The sequence below is a fragment of the Ambystoma mexicanum genome, chromosome 1p, assembly GCF_040938575.1.
Source record: "Ambystoma mexicanum isolate Mex_15411 chromosome 1p, UKY_AmexF1_1, whole genome shotgun sequence".
NCBI lineage: Eukaryota > Metazoa > Chordata > Amphibia > Caudata > Ambystomatidae > Ambystoma > Ambystoma mexicanum.
Window position 1 is genome coordinate 1,462,905,944 of NC_090921.1, and position 25,839 is coordinate 1,462,931,782.

At 44.9% G+C, this 25,839-nt stretch overlaps 1 protein-coding gene across 1 annotated transcript in view; it reads left to right on the forward strand.

Annotated features, from left to right (window-relative positions):
- The first annotated feature begins 2,033 nt into the window (after window positions 1-2,033).
- The window catches only part of SMG5 (SMG5 nonsense mediated mRNA decay factor), a 1,109,458-nt gene continuing 1,085,652 nt past the window's right edge, over window positions 2,034-25,839 (forward strand). Inside the window, exon 1 of the mRNA XM_069607113.1 lies at window positions 2,034-2,266. Coding sequence (XP_069463214.1) covers window positions 2,205-2,266 — 62 coding nt within the window. The 5' untranslated portion in view covers window positions 2,034-2,204. The remainder of the gene's footprint in view (window positions 2,267-25,839) is intronic.

The following is a 25,839-nucleotide window of genomic DNA, read 5'->3' on the forward strand; positions in this document are numbered from 1 at the left end:
GGGCCCAATTTTGAGGGTGGACCTGAAGTGTCAAATTCCTGCATGAGTAACAAAGAACTCTGTTGTCTGCGCACCACCATTTGCGTCGCCGACGCTTCACCATCGCTGTCCGTCATCTTCGCCAGCCGCACGGGCACCTCACTGCAGGATTAGAGGCCTCAAACGTGACTCGGACAGATCGCTGATGCACCTGGTCCCATGCGCAGAAGTGACTCGGTGCTACGGCGATGTTCCACTGCCAGGCTCCTTCTGTGCTTAGACGGTCCTGCAGTCCTCTTGGAACGAAGTGCTACAGACGCTTTGGCGTTTTATCTTCCATTAGCACGTGGGCAGCGCACGAGCACCCTCACAGGCCGCTACTGCCTTCTGGCCTGAGGCTAACGATATCGCCATTGCTCACGTCGGATTCAGGATGCACAACAAAGAAAATGCTCTTGGTTGACACGGCGGTGCGTGTCAAACTGCTCACTTCGTTGTATCCCGCCTCGTCGCCAATGTGATGGGCGAGCCGGTGCCCCGGGCCGCCCTGTACTAACACGCACACGCACACGCATACAAGCACCGAGACATGACACATGCGACCATGCTTTCCAAGGTCCCGGCGGCAACTGCCACACAGACGTTCTTTATTCAAAACGCGCATGCGCAACCCAAAACGAGGCTCGCGCATGCGTCGTGTACACTGACAACGTCACAATTTTAATGTTAAAGGTATTTGTATAGCGCACCGTCACCAACGGAGTTGGTCTCCAGGCGTTCAGGCTGGTCTGTAAACAAAAGGTAGACGGGGTGGGATAGTGACCGAAGAGGGCGTAGGAAAGTGGGAGGTGGTGTCCTGTTGGTGGCTTCAGTTCGGTTTTCACTGTGCGCTGAGCTTTGTGCAAGTACGATCAAAGCGGGTCCTCGTGTGCTGTTGTTGCAATCTATGCGTTGGTTGTTTGTTGTTGCGGTGTGGTGAAGTCTGTGCGGTTTGCTGTGAGAGAGGTGGTTGTGTGGGTTTTGTGTGCATTAAGTAAACAGAAATTAGAGGTTTTGGTTAGTGGGTTGTATGTCTCATAATCCCTGTAGTTTAGTTTATTCATCAGGTAGTCATATTGGGTTGCTATATTCTCTCTCTAGGTTTACTTGATTGTCCAGTTTTTATGATGATGCTGTGGCTGGATTAGCAGATTAATTGTATAGTACCCCTGGTTCAGTGAGCATTGTCCGCAGATTGATAATGGTGTTTTATTGTCATTAACCAGCTACTTTCTATTTACTGTCAGTAAATAATTGCAAACCAGAAGTAATCGGGATGATACTTTTATTAAGCTTTCTATGAAGTCATGTAACTCCATTCTTAAAATGTGAGTTGTTACATAATACATAATTACAGTATTGATACAATAAAGCATTGCATCATCTCCATGCTTTAGCGTAAAGTTTAGGTTAGTGTATTCTGAATTTCATAGTGTCAACTCTCTGAAGCACTGCATGCCCGCAGGCAACACTGCCTAATACCTTTATTGCCAGGGCCCCCCCTCAGTCACCTGTAGTCGTGATCCCAGGAGGGATAAGGTACAGCATAGCCCCTCAACCTGACAGGGCTGGGGAACCGTCTCGAGGTTTTTTGGGTGAAGACTTTGAAAGTCGACGGGTCTTGTAATAGGGCTCTAGTCCCATGTTTCACAGAGAGGTGCTTTTAGGTCTATGAATATTCAAACAATGTGTTCACCTACTGATCGATTTTGATTATTTTCCTGTAAATTACATCTTTGACCACTAGACCGCGGAAATAACAGTTTAACTAGTCGCCGGCCATATTGGAATAAGTCAAAGTTGAGGACTTCATACTAGAACCCTCGATGGCAGATCGGGTCATACAACATCATCGTTATGAGGTCGCACACTTAAAGTGTACGGCAACGACTCAAAAACGTCCTCAACCCAATGCTTGTTCTAGTGTTTGGCTGCATGATCTGAACGTCAGTCTACCCCAGTCCTATTGTTGTCCCTTTTCGATGTCCTTGCCCTAGAACCGCGAGAGTGTCACAGCAGCAGGAAAGCTAAGTCTATCATAGAAGTCTCGCGGTGTTTAGATGGCGGCAGAGATGGCGGAGGTCGGGTTGTTGTGGAAAGGGGAGGATGACTGTGGACTTCTGGAAGGTCCTCGTAGCTGTACCAGTGTCTGAACATTACCCCCAAGGAAAGGGAACAGCTGCGCCATGAGCCAGGGGGCCGAGAGTGAGCCAGAGGCCAAAGCACTTCACACCAAGCGGCTGTACAGGTGAGATAGATAGTAGGGAAGTCTGCAGTCTGAGCAGCTGTACTGCTGAAACCCATGCGAAAGGGTGGGAGTCAGAGAAACCCAATTACTAACACCAGAGCTAAATTTGGGGGAGCACTAATATGGAAGGCATATGCAGTGGAGAGGCGCCGTTTACACATATCTAACGGAATGAGTATATCACCTGCTAGGGTTGATTTTTGCGATACGTCTGTTCCCTGCAGTGCACTGTGCTTGTTAGTATTAATTCGTGTAGAGCTCTGAGACGCGAGCGGAGTACTGCAGAGACTGACTGTCAAGAGCCTGTAGCTATGACAATGACAGAAACCCTGCAATCTGAATTTGAACAGCGCACTTCCTTGTTGTGAGCGGGTCCACGTGAGCTTCCTGTAAACATTGCTTTGCGTTTTTTTTATGAGCGTGCATTGGTAGCCTATTCTGCAGCTGGTCTTGAACTTCGCAGTACCGGCCTCCGTTTTAGCTTCGTTGTGTTGGGCCCAGTCTTTGGAAAATTGGATTAGATTAGTAGAATGAGTCTTCAGGGGATTGGTACTATATTCCTCAATTACATATTTAGAGATCCTTTCCATTGATGCGTGTGTGGGATAGTTCATGAAGTGATGACTTGCATTGTCAGTGAACCCTTGGTACTGAGTGCGGGTAACGGGGATAAGGATAAGCTATGGTCATGTGAAGAAGGGAGCTACCCTAAAAGTGTGTGCCAATATACTGATGTAATGGTAAATGCAGTTGAACGCCCAAAAATGCATTGCTTAATGTATGCAATTTGTAGGGAAGACAAATGTACATGAATAGTCTTTGTAATAGTCATCTTTTGTTGGACTGTAAGAACAATGTGGGACGGATCAGAATTGGCAGTTCATATTCATGGAGGATCCAAACACTGCCTAAAATCATCCCAGCATTACAATAACTTTGATGTTGCAGCCATTTATACTTTGTATACTATTGGCTTTGAGTTGGTGGCATTTTGACATTTGATGTTTAAACATTCTGAAGAAAGTACTGCATGCTTGATAGTGCTAAAACCCTCATGACAAACTTCATCTTAATCTACAATGCTGAGGCAACTCCCTTGTTGCCCTCACCTCTGTACCGGAATCTGCCAAATCCTCTTACTTCGCAAACCCCACCTTTTGCAATCTGCCTCGCAAACTTTCATGCTTTCGCTTGCGCCTCCCAAGCCAATATTCATTGTCTCCTCCCTCTATGGTAACGACTTTGCTCTTTCCTTTTTATCTGAAATATGTGCCACTTGCTGCCCTCCTCCTTTCTCCTTCCCCACCCTCTTAATGTCCTCTCCTCCCCCTATTTTTTTTGTTTTTTTATAAAAATGTTTATGGTTAAATTCAATCTTTTACAGAATTCTCCTTACAGTTTGGTCAAACGATTATACATATAGAAATTCATACAAAATTGCTTTGATAAGAGATCCTCGTTATATATATAAAATGCAAATAAATTACTTTACCATTATATGCACTTCGTGTTTAAAGATAACAGTTCTATATGTTATGGCTCTATTTATAAATGTATTCTACAGGGAACGATCTAAAATCCTTAGTCTACTAAGAAAGCAACAAAGCAAAGGCCACAGTTGTAAGATAACCTGCCAGCAAACAGATTTCCACTGTCAATAAAGTTTGATCCTTAAAGTATAAAGCGCATGTAGAGATCAGTGCAGGATACATGATTATGAAGATGGTTCAAAGTTTCTATAATGCTCTTTTTATAAATTGAGTTCCTTAGGGAGAAGCTCTCGCCAGAAGTGCAATATATATAGTCTTTGGCAGAGTGCCATTCTCAGTAATGGCATCTGTGGTGCCTCAGGCTTGTTCATAAGCCTATATGTTTTGGGCTACAAGCTGGAGTTGTCGGTTAATTGTTGGGGCTTGGTTTGTTCTTGGCCTCACTTTATTAGAATTGTGTTGGAGATGGCCCAATATGTGACACATCTGCTCCTCGCCTTGCAGAAACTGGTAGTATGGCTGTATTCTCAATAACAAACAGGAATCTTCTGAATGAGGTCATGGCACTTGTTGTGCGTAGGAGACAGAGGCTCCGGGAAAGGAGAGATCTATCCTCAGATGATAAGGATGTCTTTGGACAGGGGGTCTTGCACTTACAGGGCAAGTTTGGACATAGAAACAATAGTCTCTGTTCACTAGGCTAATAATGAGGAAGACTGCTGAAATCCAGCTGGTAAGTTCCAATGGCATGATGTTGCCCTCTTCTATAGCCATATATCCCTCTGAGGAAAGGGTGGAGAAGGGTACCCAAGAGCCTCTGATGCACCCTTCTCCCCAGCCTGGCAGGTCCTGCAGGCTCATGGTTCCGGAAGCGACTGTCGGACTGACCAGGAGGAGGAAGACTGGAGGGTCCTGCACTGCCCAGGGAAGAAACCAGCAGCGGAGCAAAGCGACGAATACATGGTGTGCTCCTTTAAAACCCAAGCAGGGTCCGTTCCTCATGGTTATCGGTTCACTGCAGCTGTGCACAGCAAATTCGACCAGAGGAGGGAGGCCTGGCTTGTAGTTTGGTGAACTGGTTGGTCCCACTAGCTCAAGGGCAGAAGATTCCTTGAAGATCTTCCCTGTCGTCGAAGTTTGGAGATTCAGACCTGCAGCAGGGCTTCACCGGGAGGTTGTCGTGGTAGAGGTCCTTTTCTGTCAGCTTGTCTTCGGTTTTCTCGATCCAGTGGCGACTCTGCCTTTTTAAGCAGTTTTCCCCCATTCACACAGCCTGGCTGTCAATCACACAGCATGGTGTCTATCTGCCGAGACAGTCACCACAGCCAATCATACCAGAGTGCGACATGGGTCTCCAAGGAGACCCTGTGCAAGGAGTCTCAAACCCCTCCCTCACATCCTGTCCCCCTCAGACATTCAGGCGCCTAAGGAGGTTCTTCTGCGCAGAAGCCCGCGAAAGGTCGGCAAGCAAAGGAACCAAACCTGGTTTGGCGCGCAGAGTAAAACACGAGAAAGACTTTTACAAAAAGAAATGGCGAATAAACCCAGCTGAAACAGTATAAAAACGTATATGGTTCAGCGGGTTTAAGTTCGAGGCTACTAAGGTAGCCTAAAACAATACCAAGGCTATTTAAAATAACCGTGGTAGGAAAAATAGGGTAGTTACCACTGCCACCAGCCAAATCTTAATGCAAGGGGAACGAAACAATGTTCCATGAGAAACGGACAAAAGGGGTTAAATATTAACCCTTTCCAGAACTCTATGTAAGATAGTTTGTACTGGGTCTGTGAGTTTAAAAAGACAAAGTCAATGGCAACTTTACATTTTCTGGGAGACAGTAGTCAGTCCCAGAAAATGAGTCTGAGTTGGGAAGTCTGAAAAAGACAACCCTGTGTTACTGCACTGAAGGTGCTGTGTAACACACAGTAAAATGATGATGCCTATCGAGTAGGTGAGGCTCCAGTCTATGAACACAAGAAAATGTTAAACACACACAGCAAAACACATGTAAGAGTAGGGAAAAAGGCTCACACTCTTACCAGGTGAAAAAAAAGAAATCCTAGAAATCCAGCAAAGCTGCTGAGGGACTCAGTAGGTAAGGGAAATTAGCCATTCTGGAGAATTCTCCCTAACACTTCTGTTACTACTTATTTATTCATTCACATTTGGCGCTGGTTACAGTGGTTACTCGTAACTTAGTTACATCTAGTATGCAGACGGCAAAGTGGACATAGTGCGCTCATTACATTGATGGATATCCATTGTATACGTTAGACATACAGTAGTTTATCACATAATGGAAAAGTTAATTGACGTGGGCCGTGATTGCTGGTGGGGGTACGTGGCACCTATAGTGTGTGTGTTGTAGCTATAGTGCGTAAATGGTCATGTGTATTAGTTGAATAGGGCAGTTTTAAGGTTTTTACGGAAGGCATTGAGAGATGTTTCGGCTCTGAGGGTGGTGGGGAGCGCGTTCCATAGCTTGGGGGCAAGATGAGGGAATCCTATTCCTCCTGCCCTGGCCCTGATAATTCGGGGCACTGAGTTGGTTTGTGTATCCTAGTCTGATGGGCCTTGTAGATATAGTTCTAGATAGCGTCAGGAAGGTATGAAGGTGCAGACTGATTGATGCATTTGTGCGTGGTAGAAAGTAGTTTAAATGTGATCCGGTCTTTGACTGGGAGCCAGTGAGCTGATTTTCTTGCTTGTGTAATGTGTTCTTTTTTAGGTATACTGAGAGCGGCTATAAGACCATTGTTTTGGGTGGTTTGGAGTCTGGCAAGGTTTTTTCTGGATGTGCCGACAAGGAGTGCATTGCAGTAATCCAAATACCTCCAATGGTGGCTCTGGCGATAGAGAGGCAGTTGTCCTTGGTTAGAAACGGCTTAATAGCATTGATGAGTTTAGTACTCGGTGCGGAGGCCGAGACAATGACGCTCACTTGTTTGTCCATGGATAGTGTCGCATCAATGTGGACTCCCAGCGTTTTGACAGAGGAGAGCACTGGGATGACAGTTGTCTATCCGGAAGTTGATAGGTAGATTCCAACTTGGCTAATGTAGCCTTCTGTCCAAGAATGAGGATTTCCGTTTTGTCCCCGTTGAGGCAAAGCCCATTCGTGGCCATCCAAGCTTGGATTGTGGAGTAGATTTGCTGGAGGGTTGTGGCGTCTTGGTGATAGATCCCTGTAAGGGGAAGGAGCACTTGGGTATCATCAGCGTAGTTACTGTATGTGATCCCAAGTGCATCCAGTTTATCAAAGAGGGGCTTTGTAAATAGATTGTACAAAGTGGGAGCTGTACAGGAGCCCTGGGGAACACCACAGTGTATGATAGTGGGTTCTGCATAGGCTATGTTGGAAAACACTTTCATAGCTCTGCCTTCTAGGAAAGAAGTGACCCAGGTCACGGCGTGATTGGAGAAGTGTGCAGCATGCGTGAGGCGCTTGGTGAGAGTGTTATGGTCAACCAAGTCGAACGCTGCTGAGAGGTCGAGGAAGGCAGGTTTACCTTTGTCAAGGATATTAACAATTTGGTTTTTTAAGTCTAGTAGGGCGGTTTCAGTTCCGTGTCCTTTACGGAACCCAGACTCTCTTTCCTATAATAGTTAGTTTTGAGGTATAATTGAATTTGTCTGTGAGCGGCCTTGTCAAGTGTTTTCAGCAGAAACGGGATTGTTGTAATGGGACGATAGTTGTTTGGTTGAGCAGGGTCTAGCGTTGTTTTTTTTTTTTTTTTTAGGAGCTGGCGTACCCAAGCCTCTTTGAGGCTGTCTGGGACTATGCCTGTTTTGAATGATGTGTTGATGAAAGCGGTAAGGAGGGCCGTGAGTTGCTCAGCGCATTCTTTGATGATTTTGGGTGGGCATACATCACCCTTACAATGTGATGGTTTGAGATGTTTGAGGATGTCTATAACATCTGTTTGAGAGACTTCAGTAAATGAGAAATTAGGACATCTGCTTGTATTAGGTTTGGACTGGTTCTTTTTCTGATGAGTCAGTTTTGGTAGGGCTTTGTAGTGGTCCGCTATTTTGAGTTGGAGAAGATATTTTTTTTAGCATGGCAGATTGAATGCTGGAGCACCACGCTTGATCTTTAATGGTCTTGTCAGTGCAAGTGGGAGGTACTGTTCTTTAGAAATAGTAAAGAGTTTCTTAGTCTGGGAATTGGCAGAAGCGATTCTATTGTTGTAGGCTTCCGATTTAGCCTTGAATATGGCTTCTTGTATTTTTTGGTAATGGATTGGAAGTTAGCTCTGGTGATGTCGCAGGGGTCGGCCTGCCAAATTTTTAGCACCTGGCGTTTGGAGATGCGCATGTTTTGTAGCTCCTCTGTGAACCAGGAATTCGAGTGGAAGGATTTTTTCTCTTTATTTTCCAATGGGGCGACGGCGTTGATAGCACTAGTGAGTGTATTTTTGAATAACTCAGCTAATACGTTGGGGTCTGAGGAAAAAGGGGGTGCTAGGCAAGGAAGGTTAAGACGGGTACTAATGTTATCAGCCGTGAGTTTGTTTGCGCTTCTCGCTAAGGTAGCGGGTGCGGCTACTGTAGTTTTGATGCATGGTGTGGATGGGAGGGTGAATTGGATACAGTTGTGATCTGTCCATGGGAGGCAAGTATTGGATATAATTGTTGAGTCACAATTATGGTTTAAGACCCAATCTAGGATTCAGCCTTTCACGTGAGTGGGAGAGGAGACTCTCTGAGAGAAGCCAAGGTCGACTAAGTCCTTAGTGAGGGATGTGGCTGCGTTATCATTAGAGTCGTTGAAACCTAAGTCGCCTAGTACTATGTTTTAGTAGATTTTTTTTTATATTAAGAGGTGGATGACTTGATGCTGGAAGTCCGTAGTGGCTCCAGGTGGGCGGTAGATGAGATGGATATTTATGGTGTTTTTTTGGTGAGAGGGCTAGTTTAGCTAATAGGATGTCTACATTTCCTTCTCTTAGGTGGAGTATAGGCCTAATGGAGATGTCCTCCTTAAAGATTAATGCTACACCCCCTCCTGTTTTTTCAGGCCTGGCCTGTCTGAGGATGGACTAGCCTGCAGGGAGTCTTAGCGTGATGGCTGGGCCGGAGGCTTCGTGTGGCCATGTTTCCGTGATGGCTATAATGTGCAGGTCATGGCTGGGGATTAGATCGTTCACTTTTAGTGCATGTGCATTGAGAGAGCGGATATTGAGTAGTGCACATTTGTATGTCCGATATTGGTTGTTATTTTTGGATGGACGTGTGTAGCCTGTTTTTAAGAGGGGTGAAGATTGGTGGTGTTATGGGTAGGTACTTGGTGAAGTATTTGGGTGCTGGTGTGGTTGCTGACTGTGGCGTGGTGGAATCTGTTGCTAGCTCTATGGGAGGTCTGTGATCCTAGGAGGGAGTTCCTGAAAGTTATGAGAATAGGTATGGTGGCAACATTCTTCAGGTGAGTGCAAGTTCTGAGTCTACGTAGTCTGGAACTAAGTGAGGGTGTGTACAATAACTGTATGCGAAGTATGATATGTGAGACTGGGTAGGTTGTTCATGGTGTCAGAGCTCTGGATGATGGAATGCCCGTGGATGGATACCACTGTTCTATGTGTGTTCTGAGTGCTTTTGATAAGGGCGAGCACTATGCCTAGCAAGCAGGTTAGAAGGAACAGGGTTTGCATGCTGAGCTACGGTTTACCCTAATATAGTACATATGATGAGAGTACGCAGGCTCCTCTAATTACTGCTAACTATGTCAGGTGACGGTACTAGTTAACAATTTAGTGTAGCAGATCTAGCTAGGGGAAAGGTCTTTGGTATCTTCCGATAGAAGGTCTTTATCTACCTTATCTTGGCACGATGATAACGTAGATACTATCTAGAAATAGTGGTGTAAAATAGTGGCGTAAAATTAGTTTGAGGCATGGTAAAAATCACATACCCGGGATAACACCGTAAGAGAGCTTGTTATAGATCGAAGAAATGTCATTTTTACCGCAGTGCTCCAGATAAGATTTTGAGGAGGGAGCTTTTTACTACCTTTTTTAAACTTTGAGAGTAATGTGATTTCAAGAGAGTAAAAATTAATTTACTCCTTTGGAAGAGAGTAAAATGTATGTGACATCTACCCGACGTGTGCAGAAACTGTATGGAAATCATTCCCATGCGGCACCTTTCTGCATTGTGACAGAATACAGCTTTTATTTCTCTAAGGTCTGGCCATTTGATCTTCTCCTGTATATATTAAAATGTTGAAAACAAAAAAACCTAGCCAATTACATAGTAAAGAAAACATTGTATTGTGTGTTCTGAGGTTCGATAGCAGAATTGTCTTTCGATGTTAAGTCCTCATTTCCTGGAGCTATTACTACCTAATGGTATGCCAATGTTATGATTGAACAGTGCAGAGGGGCACGGCCTCCATAATAAATTACATACCTATATGGTCCAATTGTTATCTATATAGCGCTTTTGGCAAAGCGCTGTACGGTGGTCAGTCAAAATCTCGAAAACAAAATCTCGAATGACAAAAAGCCCGAAACAAAAATCTCGGAAAAAAAAAATATCGAATTTTTTATTTATTTATATATGTTTTTGGGGTCAGGTAAGTAAAAAAAAAAGGGGTAAAATAAAAAAAAATGAAAAAAAGGGTGGTTGGGGGGAACCCCCCCCATTTTGGAAAAAAACACATTGAAAAAAAAATTCGACATTTTTTTTTTCGGCCTTTTGTATTCGATATTTTTGTTTTCAAGATTTTTTGATTCGGTATTATCACTATGAACCGCGCTGTACATGGAACATATGTATCTCAATTATCACCAAACCGAAGTTGGTACTCCTTTATTGACCTCCAAAGGATGAAAGGCTGAATTGGCCTTGCCGGGGTTCGAACTTGCAACCTACAGAACGTAGCAACGTGCGCTCAACCGGCTGAGCTATCTTATTGGCTAACATCCTTTAGAGGTCGGCAAACTGATTATCGACTGAGGTATATTAACAGTGCCTAAATGTTGGACCACTAAATAACAGCTTATTTCAACAAGGAAAAAAAAAAGAGACAACTACCTTCCCTAACCGTAACGTAAGTTATCATAGCGCACGTTTGCGTTCCAGTTTACGGCGGCTGCTATCGAGGATAAGTTCCTGATCACTTTTGAGCTCTGCCCTTGCTGCGTGCCTGGAATCTACACATACTCCGGCTTTTGGTACTTCGGCTCCCTGATCCCAGGGGACGGAGGAGCATGCCCAGGCAGCTTCCATCCGAGACATGCTGGAACTTGTAATGCTGTTACCATTAAATCGCCAGTCCTGAAGAAGATGGTCTAAAACCATTGGCATCATCGAAACTGGCCAACCTCCTTGGTTATGGTGCTTTACATAACCCTATGAGATAGCCCCATGAGTTGGGGGATACCCCTTGTGTTTGGTACATTTTCCTGACAGAGTGAGCATTTTAAGGGTATCGCATGCAGAGTTGGGACCAGTTAATTTAAAAAAAAAAAAAAAGAATTTTTACTTTTTTTTTTTGGTTCCACGTGAAAACCACCCACCTTTTGGTTAAGTGGTAGCATAAGGGTGGATAAATGTAGTATGGACATTCCCATGGCGCCACTTATACATGCTCAGCTTTATAGCTGCTTCTTCGCGGGACTTGCTGTTGAAATTCCATATGGTGGTTTTATGCTGGACATTGTTGCTCTTTCTGTTTCAATTAAAAATCTGTTGTGAGTCCTGCCCACACAATTTGAGAACTAGGGACACTATCTCCTTGAGCTATCCTCTTTTCGATCGGCGGTACCTCATTCGCCATCTAGGGACAGGCACCCCTGCTAGGGCTAGGGTGTGCTTCTTGAGTGTTAGACAGGCCATTGTCTCCCCCTTGTGGCATGTGAACTTGTCTTGTCTGTCATTTGTGTGACCTTTTTTCACTTGTTACTCCCAAAGAACCGTGAGGGTAATATGTTGGACCAACCATGCATGAAGCGCTACGTAAAGTTGAATACCTATCTGGATTATAATGGGGACAGGCTTTGCTGAGCAAGCTTCTATTTCAATGACAAATATAACTTTTTGTTTTTGAACAGCGCTTGCACCTCCTGGAGAGTCAGGTTTTGGATGTTTTAATTGTAGTCTTGAAGATTTGAGAGGCTATAACACTTGTCATTGGTGTAATGACAATCACTTACCCTTGAGCAAAGACCCTGCTGCCACTGACTATTTATAGTAATGTACCCCATTGACTGCAAAGTTGAATGGACTGTAAATTTGTTTATACTCTTCACTTTACACACTGTTTTTTATAATTGGAGTGTACATTAAATTATAAGTGTAAAAATGATCTGCTTCCGCACGTTTACGCACACAGCACAGGAAGTCTGAAAAATAAAATGGTGCAATGCTAGTTTGCTTTCACTTGAGAAAAAAAAAAACATAATTACAAAAGATTCTCAATTACAACTTAATTTTCCATCTTAGTAATCGTATAGTCCATAAATGCTAGGAAATCATACATGGACGGTTCTTCGGTTTGCATCATGAGCATCTACACACAACACAGTGGAAGCTGAACTGAAAGAAACCATTCCTTATATCTCAGTGTGTGGTTTCTTTTATTAAAGGCTTCAGCGAAAGAATTCTGTTCAGAAGCTTTTCTCCATGACGTGCAACTACATCTATGTAGATAAAAATCAAAAGAAGCGTTCTGTTTCATTCAAGTAACCCACCCGACCTTTGCACTGCCCTCTGCTAAGCCTGTGCGTAAATGTACACAGGAAAATAATAAAGCTGTTGTGCTTACAAGATTTTCATGCATACAATGCCTGGTACAAAGCTTATTTGGAGGCCTGGTGTACGTAGGTTTGAACTGGATGACTCGTGTTCCCTGAAGAACAGGGCTTGTATCTTGGTTGGATGGGGGTCCAGTGACCTGCCGCGTTTCTTTGAGTGTCTGTCAATCATTGCCGATGGGCTCCTCGTCATTGAGACTGGTAATCGATTTGAGGGTGGATTAATAAACTTTTTTCTTAATGGTTAGGTGCGTTAAGCGCCAGCTGTTTTTTTGTTTTTTGATTGACTACTTATATGATTCTATGTTTTGACTACTTGTATGTTTCTATGTTTTGGTATTATGTTTTTTGTTGTGTGTTTGCGCTATGTGGCCTGTAGCACGTGTAGCACTTTATAAAAATTAAATAATAAGCCCTCCTCTAGTTATAAATTCTCTAGTCGGCAAGACATATTTAATTTGAATCTCACAAATTCAGTTAGTGCACAGTTGTTGGGAAGGGGCTTCAAATAAGGTGCAAGAGTTCCCAACTTCTTATGTTCCCGTTTCAAGTGAGCAAAAGGCGGATACTTGTGGAGAGTGATTAGTGTTACTCCAGTCATTACAGTATAGGGCTAACTTAATACTGCCCAGGTTAAGCAATAGTTATTTTCCATAACCCTTTTCAGCATTTCCATACACATCTTCACAAATAGATTCACTGTTTCCCTTTCTTAGATTTGACTATCATTGCTAAATCGCAGAATAGCTAATCTTTAGCGGATTCAGCATTTTGCGCAAACGCAATAGGTATTTCCATTTAGATATTTGATTTCAAAACGAATTGCCACTATGGGGACACCATTGGGAAGTCTTGGCACCTTTCACCAGTTCAATGCCTCAACACTATATACTTTGTCCAAGACCCAAGTTTGCAAGATTTCGATCCCGTATATTAATTTTGGTATAACCTTTCCTCATAGAAGATGAGCAGCGGGAATAGTGAGAACTTTAAATTTAACATCACATTTGTTCATCTGCCCCTCTAAGGGAACAGCTTTGTGCCTCAAAAATTCATTTATCAGAGTTTTTCCAGGTTTACCTAAAATCAGAAGCTTCATATTATTTTTAGTTTGGGCTATTAGGTGGTGCGGAAAGCGCTACCTTTTAAAAGCCAAAACTATTGTCATTAACATAAGAGCTTCAAATATGGGCATTGAAAGTGGATCTATGATGGTTTTCCAATGGGTATGATATTTGAGGAGGGCTACACAGTTGTAATCCCTGCCCCTTGCCAATGTAATCCTTATGAATCCCTATGACTAATCCCACACATTCCTACCCATCTTGGGACTCTTTGATTTTGAGTGAGATCTACCATGTAGGCAGCCATCTTGGATGACGGTCTCTATGGAAGTTCTCTGGAAACAAGCCGGTCATCTTTGAATGGGAAAGATACTATGCATTGTCCAAATAAAATTATACATTGTTTAAAATTGCTAAAGTAATTTGAAACATAACAGAATATTGTTCTTACTAGCATATTACCATATTATCCCATTCATACAGACTGAAAAAGCATATACCATTTGTTATTTCTCATTTATGTTAACTGTTGCAGCTTGTCTCCCATGGCGGAGAAGAGGCCACTGCTGCCGTCTGTGTACAAAAGAAAAGCACTCCCCTCGCTGGAAAGCACGGCTGAGGTAACATACAGCCATGACCGGAGCAGAGGCACTGCAAAGGACCAGGGAGAGACAAAAGCCATGGTGCCCTCTGTGACGTCCAGCCCTGCTCTTGCCTTTTGTCGGACGCTGCTTGCCCATCTCTGTGGCAACACTCGAAGCCCCTCCTCGGTGTGCGGCTGACGCCTCCCTCGTTTCCAAGCTTCTCTGCGGTCTCCTGCCAGAAGTGTCACGTCGAGCAGTCTCGGCGACAGTAGTGCAAAACGGGAGGAAAGAAAACATGCCCTGTGCTGGTTCTTTACGCCAGCCGGGTTCAGGGTTGAAGGGGATAACGTGAAGATCTGGGAAGTGCTTTTAGGAGAGTGTCGAGCGCAGTTTGTGTTACACGAAAGAGGCGCTGCTAAGCTCCACGGCTGCCTTATCGTCGGGATATAAACCGAGCCTGTGTTCTGGTGGCTGGCTTCCCTTGCACGCTCATAGTGCAGTCTTTTCCCTTCAGCTGGCAGACCCATGGTGGAGCCTCTTCCCACCACCACCACCCACTCCCTGTTTGCATTCCAAGCCCCCAGGGCCAGCGTGTTTCCATCGCTGATGCCCATTTTTGATTATGATTATTTTAAGGGGCCCATTAGAATCCCCCACGCTTTTTGTCTGGGAGCACTTGGGGGTATGCAACCTGAGTATCGTAACCCATTCTTAGAAACTTGAATGCCTGGGCCATAATTATATCAAGTCTCCCTTGCAGAGCCATGTACCGTGTTAACGGGTTTCTCAGCAAACGTATCAATATCTGTCTATATCACTATATAATACACTTGCAAAGGGGATATCAGATTACATAAGTGCACTATATAAGAGTGGTAAAACCAATCGGCATTTCTCTTGGGAAATATTTTACAAATGATAAATGTCTTGGAGTCGCCTGCTTCCTGAAGATCGTGTCTGGGCGGCGTTTTACTACTTCATTCAGGCGCATTCCTCTGGCCCATCCCAACTACCCCCCCCCCCACCACACTGAGCTGTTTCTTGCAGCATTAGCACATCATGCTCCTCTTTTCCCGGTAGTTCTGCCCACTGGATGCAGCAAAGGCATCCAATGGGAGTGTGTCCTTGTGTCGAGGATATGATATGATAGGTTATTTATAACGCACTTAATACCCAGAGGTTTCGAAGCGTGGACCTGGGGATCTAGCCTATGTTGCTCCATGTCGTCTTGCTTCCAAGATCAGCACGTTGCCACTGAGCTATCCTCCCGAGAGGATCCGGGAATTGGGCAGTAGCTGTGTTTGTCGTTTGGAGGGGTGCTGGAGGTGGGGTCTTGGGCCTCAGTTACCACTTTTCAAGAAGAGCAAGGTTGCTCCCTGCCCTGCCTGCTCCTCCTCAGACTCAAAGGGGCAATTCCTGGAACATCCCTGAAGGTACTGCCAGCGCTTGTCTACTTACTTCCGGTCCCTAGAATGTGTCGGTTCCTGGGAAGCGGCATGCAGGAGGGGGAGGTGGAGGGGGAGGGGGCGGGGCGCAATGTGCCACCAGATGGAGTCTTTAAAGTTTGAGGGACTAGTTTATGAACAGTCACTGGTTTTACCTTTGTGGAAATGATGTAAGTTAAAGGAATAGTGCCCTCAAGAATATTATTGTCCCGAGGGTTCGGGCATGTGTTTTTACGCATACGTTGATAGATCGTACAAACATTTCCTATGCACCTTACCGTAGTTTTTCTCATTTTTACACATGTGAAATCAGGCAGCAAGGCGCGGCCATCTTGTGCTAATCTTATCAGTTGCCTCATCACCCTAATGTGAACTGCCCTGGCGGCACTAAATCATATCCCCCGCCCTTGAGGCTGACATCACCAAACATAGTGATATTCTCCGCCTATAAGGACGTTACTGGGCAGCGTAGCCAAATGCGCCCAGTCATCACCTACGTGTTAACATAAGTTGACGCAGAACCTGGAATATCAACACACATCTCACAACACAGCGTGTCCCAATTTTGAATATAAAACTATACTTTTAAAGGAAATAGCAAAACTCTAAAATTTGTAATGTACTTTTATTTCACAAACGCTCCGAGACCATCCGGCGATTACCATATTCAAGCAAATGGGTAATTTTTTTTTTTCTTTTTTCTCGATCCACAAATGTTTGAGTCATGCAGTTTTCCTTTTGGGTGTAAGAAGCGCATTGGACGCACTGTGAATTGCAAGGCTTCGGCATCAGCTTGGCGCTAGACCACCGTTCACTATGTGAGGTTGCTCCTTATCGCTGGTACCGCGTAAGGGCATATCGGTCCGTGGCTATCATCCCAAAACAGCGTCATGGCGATCCAGCCATTTAAGTGTATCTGCAGCTGCCTGTTAAAGAAGCCATCAATTGGTATCTGGAATCGATGACATTCGCAGAAAGGCAGGATGTAGCTGTTGGGGAAAACATAACAGAAATGTCTCAGTAGCTGTTCTTTATTATAATCAGTTTACACATTAATTCTGCACTGTATGAAAACTAATGATGAACTCAAACGTGAAACAATGGGAACACAGAGAAAACAACGTGGAAAGTAGTCTACAATTTGCTTGAGAGGTTAGTGCTATGCAGTATGCTTAGCTCGCAATGGGATGCGGTAGCTGACGCTACAATTCGAAGAACACATAGACTGCATTTTAACCAAATATTAGCGTAGAATTTGGTGTTTGTGGAACATGGGGGGGGGTAGGGGGAAGACCCAGTTGTGGAATACATGCATTTCGATGCTGGACTGCCCATGTGCCCGGGACAAAGACAGGTACACACACAGGTTGTTTTTTGTGTGTTGTTGTAATATGCCACAAAGAACAACCCATTACAATTTAAGCCAGCAATTACGGTTGGATAATAAAACCTTGACTCGTTCGTCTATAAAATTGTCTACAGTAAAACATATATAATATTTGGCATTTCCATTCTCAGTGTAACGCAGAGACTCCGTTCAGATAAACACATTTTCATAAAATGAAATGACATGTTCCTTTCTTCAGTTTTGGAATGGTGAACCTTATCATATTTGACGTTATTACACCCCTCCCTTCCTTCCTTCATTCCTTTCGGAATCCTCCCTTTCTTCAAAGGTCGAAAAACAATTGATCCTTATACTGTGTACGATGCGTGGGTTTGCTCATCTCGCAAGCAAAATTCAAAGGCTCTGACCTTCACTCCGAATGGGAGCGAATAGCCATTCAAACCATAGTGGCATTAGAAATATTTTGGAAAAATAAATGAATTGTTTGCTGCCATCCACCAATGCAGCGCAAAAGTAATTCACTTTTTTAATGAAAACAGCTACAGTTAGTTAACTTCCAAATGCCTTATTTATAATGTTCCACTGGAGAACTTGGCACTCTCCCAGCGACTCCCACAGCCAGCCCACACCACCTGTCAGCTCAGCCTGTCTCCTGTTCACACGGCAAATCCCGTAACATTTTTCGCAAGGAACAAGTCTCGAGCCCTGACAAAAATGTACTTGTATGAGATTGTCAGAGCAAGCCCTGCTGCAACCCCCTCCTGCCAGGCCGCGGTCTCCTGAATCCATGACCCCATTTCTTAACACATCTGGTTGCAGACCCTAACCCCGCACCACCTCAACACTCCCCTCTCCCCCTGCGCACCCCATATACCTATTCTGGATTGGTCGTATATTCTGGTAACGCTGACACTTAACCCCACTGCGTTTGAAATCGTAAGACTGAGAGGGCTGCAAAGCAAAGATCGGCGCCTGTGATAAGACATCCGATAGTGAAGGCGCTCACTCCCCACACTGATCTACACACTTATCCTAGACATGCATTCAATGATCATCATCACTATCCATTTTAGTATATATTAGAGGCCTATAAATTGCACACATGTGTTTGTACTGTCCCACTTTGGGTCACTAGTGAGGTGAAGGGTGTGGGGGTCTTGCCCCTGAGGTAACCTGCGGGGGGGTCAGGCTTGATAGCTGACAAGTCTGGCATATTGTAGCGAGAAGGGGGTGGAGTGACAAGTTAGTTTAGGAAGGAATATACTGTGACTAGGGTCTTGTTTTATTAGGAGGCACTCTGGGGTGGTCAGCAAGGAACGGTCACACTTCTGGTGCATCAAAAGAATAGCTTTGGAGGGGCACAAGCTTGAACAAGCAGTAATTGTCCAGCAGCGAGGGCTTGAGAGGTGCAGGAGCAGATTTGTTGAGATGGATGAACTACAAGTCATGGTTTGGCCTGGTCACACACAGGGCAGTGATCTCAGAGGAAGAATGAAATTAATACATTCTTTGCTCGCACGATCTTGTCTCGGCGCATCCTTTAGAAAGGGACTTGGGAGGCACAGGCTCAGGAGGAAAAAGGTGGGGGCTGTCGGTGCTCGCTGTGCGCAGCGCTGGGGAGGGGGGGACTGTCACGACCCCCATCCAGAAGACCCCCTGGCAAGCCCATGGGCCAGGAAGAGTCTCCCCTAAAACCAGGCATCCTTGGCCTAGGCCTTCTTGGGGCCAGTCGGCTCATACTTGATGAAGGACTTGTATTGGGAACTACTTTATTTCAGTGTCAATCAACATGGAGGCATCCACATTGCTTGACTCCTTGGAACCAAGCTATGCAGTATAGTATTTTTGGGTGTGGTACCATAGGAACTATTTTACCTGGACTACTTTCTTGAAGCTATTTAAACCACACCTGACTGGGATAACACGCTTCGCGTTACTTTGCAATACTGCAACGTGACGCTCAGCTGCATCCGTGAACCTCGGAAGAACAGCATCTGTTAAGGAGAAAAAGGACATCGTTAACAGCAGCAGCTTACCTGTAATTTCAACGTTGGCTGTCCACGGCTCTTGAGATCAGCATCCTGGCACCAGCACTCCTCCCGAACCGACGGATCTGCAAAAAAGGAAGAAACAAGGCATTAGACATTTTTACAATTTAATGAACGGTGCAGAAAAGCTTACCTCTGAAGCCGCTCCTCGACCAGCATCGCCTCAGGAATTCCATGCACCGGGTGAGCACCGCGACCTGTAGGAAGACAAGACAACAGGTTAGCAATAGGCAAGGCATCGTAGCGCTGCGCTTAGCGCCTACTCGCCGCATTAAGGCGCTCTAAAAACGCCATTACTTACCATCGTGACCCAATTCAGTTTATGCCACATATTGGACTTCCACGCACCTAAGGAAGAAAAAAGACATTAGTTTAACCAAAAAGGCATGCAAAGACAATAATATAGCACAGCAATAAGATCTACCTGAAAGACTCAAAGCGGGCTGCCATCAGTGAAGTAACTCGATCGCAAACGCCCACCAAGCACAACGCGCCCCTGACAAGAAGGCAGGACAGAGAACACACCTTCATTAAAAACAAGGTGAGGAAAGGTCCAGTGAGCCTGCGGGTATATGGGGTGGTGGGGGACTGTTTACCCCAGTTGCCCAGTCTTGAACATTGCCCACCTGTATTCCAGGCAGAACCCTCCCGCTGGTCACACCTGGGAACCGCAGAGAAGGATACCTGAGTCCAAACTGCTGGGTGGTTTCCCCGTGGAACCAGGTGAGCGTAACAGAGACTTTGCAATGCCAGAATGCGGCCTAGTCCAAAGTTGGAGTCGAGGGTACACAAAATGGAGTCCAAGTATGTCTAACAATAGCCCCACCTCTGCTTATGTCAGGGCCTTCTTCCTCATGGCTGCAGAAGGGCAAAGGAGGCGTCCCCCATGAGTAAGTGGTCCCTTTCGCGTAGACTGTATGGGGGGGCTCAACCGACCCACTCCTTTCTTACTTTAGCAACGACCCATAACACATGCCCCCATGAAATTATAGGTCAGAATGCACTTATTGCCCACCAACAAGCCCCCCTTTGATGCGCTGTTATGCTTGCAGTCAGTAGTTCTTGCGTGCCAAGTATCTTATCTAGCCTAGGCCTCCTTCCTTTTGTGCGGCACGTAGTTATTCAGCTATTCGGGCAAGTGTTTGGTAAGGCAACTGCAGAACTCCAAAGTTGCTTTCAAGCTGTTATCCATCTGACCCTCTCACGATCAGTGAAGGATCCACAAGAGCTTGACGAAACTGGGAAGTGTGAAAGCACAGCGCTACACTGTATGGCATTCTCCAAAATGCACTTCTTGCAAAAATAATTGACAAAGTAGATAGATTTCAAAAGACAAAGTGGGCGCTTTATTTGGACACTTTATATAAACATTGTTGAACAAATAAATAGCTGCTAATCATTTGAACCGGGAAGTGACTGTTCCACAAGCTCTGCTTTTGGTGGACACGGCACGTTTGCAATGTTTTGTAGCATGTGTCCTCGGAACAAAATTGTGCGCAATTCCATGAGTATGTATGTCCAAGACAGTCAAAATAAGATCTTTCGCAAAATCGAATTCCATTTCCTGGTATATTGGCTTGACACCCATTTTTTTGCTTCTTTTCGTAAAGGCCATTGTGAATGAAGCATCCCAAAGTTTCCCGCAGTCCTCGATTGTTGCCTGATTTTGCATTCGTAAAAATGAGAAACTACGGTAAGGTGCATAGGAAATGTTTGTACGATCGATCAACGCATGCTTAAAAACACATGCCCGAACCCTCAGGACAATAATATTTTTGAGCGCACTATTCCTTTAAAATGTTTAATTTGGCCTATTGGGTGGCAAAGCTACTCCACTGGATCTGCCACTTGCCTAACTTTAGCAATGTCTATTTTAGATGACTCTCCTTTAGCCACTTTCTTACCTTCCCCATCATAGCGCCCACCTGTATTAGATGGCACTTCAGTGGTGCGGAAACCAATGGTGACGTCCTATTTTTGCTCTAGCTTTACAAGTGAAGCACCCTCCATGCTCAGTTTGTCGATGTTGTTGCATAGTTTTAATATCTTTGACAAACTGCAACGTAACCATAGAGGGCTCGACTATCGTAGAGCTCCCAGTTCTCTGAGCTTCATTCTTATCCCCCAGGCTTTGGCGTTGCCCATAGTCTGTCCCTTGGGGACGGTATGGTACCAAGAGGCGCATTAACATCTGGACCCTCGTCTCATCCCTCACTTCATTTTGCTGACCGTTTATAACCAGCTGTGTATGGAAAGGAGTGGAAAGCATGTCATGTACTGGAGGGTTCCCAGCACTGACTCCGCCCTTCACCCTCTCGGCGCTAAGGACGTCTAACCAATGGCCCCTCCGAGAAATCTTTGGGCCAAATGAGGAATAGCCATAATTTTTCACACAATGCACAGTCACAATTTCCCATAATATGTAACCAGCTCCGTCAACCTACAAATTAAATTTAAAATCGCACTGAACCACTACTTCACAAGACTTGTGTTAATTGCCCGTAATCCAACTTGTTTAACTGTGCGGACAACGCAACGACAGCACACGCCGTTTCTCAGTTCCCGAAGGCTCGCACGCCCGCCCCTCAGTGGAGACTTGAATTCTCTTTTACCATAGTAGTCTGACGTACACATTTAAGTCAAGCAGCGAGCGACTTTTTAGCTATGTGCTAATATGAGAACACGCAATCTTTTATGGCTAGCCTAGCCCATAGCTTCAGGCGAGTGGAGTGTGCACACACGCTACATTGGGCATATTATACTCTGGTGTCCTCCAGCTAGTCGACACCCCAGGACTCCAATTTGGTATTGCTGGGATTTGGCTCCAGGCATTTTTCGTACAACCCCATCTGAGGGGTAATATCTTACACATCTGACATTTTTGACTACTCCTTTAAAAAGTCGCCACTGAGTGAAAGTGTGCTGCTTGTCAAAAGAAGGGGTGTAAGGGCCATGGAGACGAGTGATTTGCCCAGGATCACACTGTTTCTCAAATGGAAAGCCGAGATTTCAGCGAAGATATCCTGACTCTGTACGCAAAATCTTGCCCACAGTAACATATGCCTTCACAATACGGGGCCCCCAAATACTGGCCACAGAGAGTTTGCATCCTTCTCATTTGTTACGTGTTTACCATTTCATTCTTGCACTCGTTCGTTTAACCATTCCTAGTCACGTGAGCATTGCCCTGTGTTTAAAAATGAATTTGGAAACTAGGCGACTGGGCACTTTGGGGAAAAATGTTAGCCGGACACACTCGGGCATGCATTGTACTGTTGGGATCTCACGCTTTCAAAAACGTATAATACAGAAGAAAGGCTTTTCAAAATATGAGCTCGCAAGGATGGTTGGATCCCTTCAATAATATATGTGTGGCTAAAACGCTCTGGGTGCCTGTAGTGCGTGTTGTCTAATAAGAATGCCTACAAAGGCTGCTAAAAAACGCGCAGTCCAAATGCTGTTTCTTTCAACATGCTTTAAGCAGAGAATGGAATATTATATTTGGGGTTTTAACCCTATTAAATAACCCATGTGAAAGACAAGTGATTTGATCTCACTTCAATTTTACGTGACCCTGCGTTTATTTGCATAATAATCTGTTAACATTTACGTAGAACCTTTTTTGAGACTGTTTCAAGTGCATGTTCATTGCTGGTCTGGACACGTAGTTTATGGGTATTTTGTTGACCCATCCTTTGACCTGCCATAGTCACGACAATCTCTATGGCCATTCCAATCTACAACTTTCCCCTATGTGCCAAAAGCACATGTTCATGGGATCTTTTTGAGCTATCTGTCATGCAACAACATCAAACTTTTGTATATACGAGTGAACAGCACAGTTGTAAACATAGAGGAGCAGGTGGTGTAATCGTAATGTCTTAACCAAGTGTTCTTTCAGCCACTAGATTTATAAGTAATGTGTGTTCTCACATGTGCACTGAGGTCCTGTTAAATTCTTAACACAGTTGATGGGTGTTCATATTTGTGTACTTACTTTTGCTAGCTAGGATAGATGGCTGGGCTGAGCGAATGCTGCTGACTGAGCACAGACTACAATCTATAGGTCACCCATTGTGGTGGAATCAGGATTTCGTCTGTCTGTGATTGACCAGAATTAGGAAAATCACGTTTCGGTGTTTTCTTTTTAGTTCCGCATAGCTGAAACCTATGTTTTTTCTTGCAGGAGCAGCTGCAAATGCTCTTTTGGGTGCTAGCTTATCTTGCACCCAAGCAGAGCCCAAAATTCATTACTTGAAGTTGCAGGCGCTTGGTGCTTTTTGTTGCATCTCTCTGGATTGTGAGAGTACCGTATGTTGGAGACGACACAAAGCTTGTAGGTGTTTGGTTGTTTGCCCACCCATTGATTGACCATGTGTATAAGTATTAGGCATTTCGCAGGCACTGCCATTAGATGCCTACAAAAGCCCAAACTGTTGGCATTGCCAATGCTTGTTTTAAATGTATTTATTGTAATATTGGTTGCATCGGACAATCTAAAATACTATACAATTCAAACTTTAAGACGTACACATCATGAAAGCATTCATCTTAAAACCAAACGGTTTCAAAAGAAACATTAATCACAAGGTCTAATGTATAATTCAAATTTTCACACAACTCTGCATTACAACATGAAGCTTAAAATCGATCTAAAGTGCAATCCAAAATTAAAAAACTTTCACAATGCATCAACAGTTTGATATACCTTACGTTCATTTCGTCCTTCCCATCTTGAGATTGAGATTGATATTTTATTTCTATCGCGCTCGTACACAAGTTTTTCAGAGCGCGACAAGGCAAGGGAGGAGAACAGGGGACAACAAAACAGCGATCTTACTAGGCCCAGTGACATTGAGAATGCTCAAGTGCATGGGAGAGGGGGCAGGGGAAAAGTGCATGGAAGGGGCGAGAGGTGGAAAGTGCGAAGCAGAGGAGAAACAGATAAATAACAATAAATAAATAATAAAGGCAACAAACAGTGGTAATGCAGCCAGTAATTTGCAAGTGCTAGGTTTAAGGCAGCAGACAGGGTAGGTCCGATAAGTGCCGGAAGAAAAAGGGAGGGCTGTATAGGTACAGATACAGACCCCAGTGCAAGGGGTGGCCCGGATGCAGTGCGGGAGGGTGACAGGATGAGCAGGTACCCGGGCCCAAAAGACAGAGGGTGGCCAGGTGCACGGTGCCAAGAGAGAAGATCAGCAGGGAAGAGGGGGAGCGAAGGCAGAAGAAAAGAGGAAGGTCTTGAGGTGCTTCCGGAGATGATTCTCAAGTTTTAGAGTGGCAGGGAGGCTGTTCCAGAGGGAGGCCAACAGAATTGGAATGAAGGTTAAGCTAAGAGATGGGCAACTTTGCCAAGAAAGGGAGTAATGGAAATTGGGCGATAGTTAGATGGACAAGAAGGATCAGCTGTGGGTTTCTTGAAAAGAGGATGCACAAAGGAATGCTTCAGAGGGGAGGGGAAGGACCCAGAGGCAAAGGAGTGGTTGCAAAAATCAGCAAGGGCCTTGACTGACTGACCCCTGCGGCATGGAGCAATTTAATTACTGTGCAATTTAGCCCTGTTTCCTCACCAATAGTCAGTCTATTATAAAATTCCAGCACATTCAAATACTTGGGGCCTGATTCACAGAGCGTTTTCCTATAGGATTGCTCCATTATAAAAAGCTTCTGTGAATCGGGCCCTTAAGGTCACGTACATATTTTGACCATAGCTGCTCTTAAAGGCCATAATGCCTCACATTCCATCAAGATGTGAAATCTTGCCTGCAGTACTCCTATTTTATTACTGCAAGAACAGTCGCCAGTAATTTCATTGAGACGTGTTTGTTGTTGATTTACCTCTCCAGTTTGAAATAAATTGAAACGGAATCTCGGATACTTTGACCGCCAATGGGCATTAGGGAACCTTCTTGGGTATAATGCCACTGCGCCTCTTCGACTGTCATAACCAAAGGGATTTTATGCAGTTTAAGCAAATTCACGCTATTTATTGTACCTGACCAATCGAGATCAAACCGTTTCAGTTGCTTTTGCTATGGCCGGACACTCAATGAGATCTGCTAGATCGCCTTCCTCTAAGCTCTTCTCCACTTCTCTCTTTAAAATTCATTAAAGGAGCAAACGTGGCAGTGGACAGGGCCTTTGCTAAATCCTCATACTGTGAACCAGCTGGCGGAACCAATAGATACTCCTACGTTGTGGGACATCTCTCAGTCCTGTGGGAAGGGACCGGAGCACTTTGTAAAAAGCAAGCAATTTTTTTTTCAAAATTGTGTCCCTCTTTCCTGCGAGGGGCCCGGCACGCGGCCGTAACCCCGCCCACCTTGGCTCCGCCCCACGCATCGCCCATCAGTCCTTTTCTCTGCTCGATCGGGGCCGGACGCACTTGCATCCTCAGAAGATTTTCTTCCTTTTTTTCCTCTCTGGCTCTCGCTAGCGTTCGTTTACTAGTCTGTCTGTCTTTCAAATTAGACTTTCCAGATTGTTCATAGTGTCACCGTCGCTTCGCGAGGGCGGATCCCCATCCTCTTTGTTTAGAGTGTTTGGGTCTGGAACACTGTTGGGACTCCTGTTTTTACTGTGACTCCCTTTCGGTCTGGGCACTCCAACGTCGGTTGGAGCGGTGGGAGGAGGTGTTCCGACGAACTCCTCCTTCGCATTTTCGGCGCTCATCGATGAGAAGAAGAAACGCCCGGTAAGTTCATTACTTTTCAGAGCACCCCGGCCGGGGGATGCCTTTCCGGGTTCCTCTTGGTCCGGGAGGGGCGTTGATCGCTTTGTCACCAGGGTTCGCCCTGAGCTGCCCGTTGGGCCTAATAATTCTACTGGAGTTTT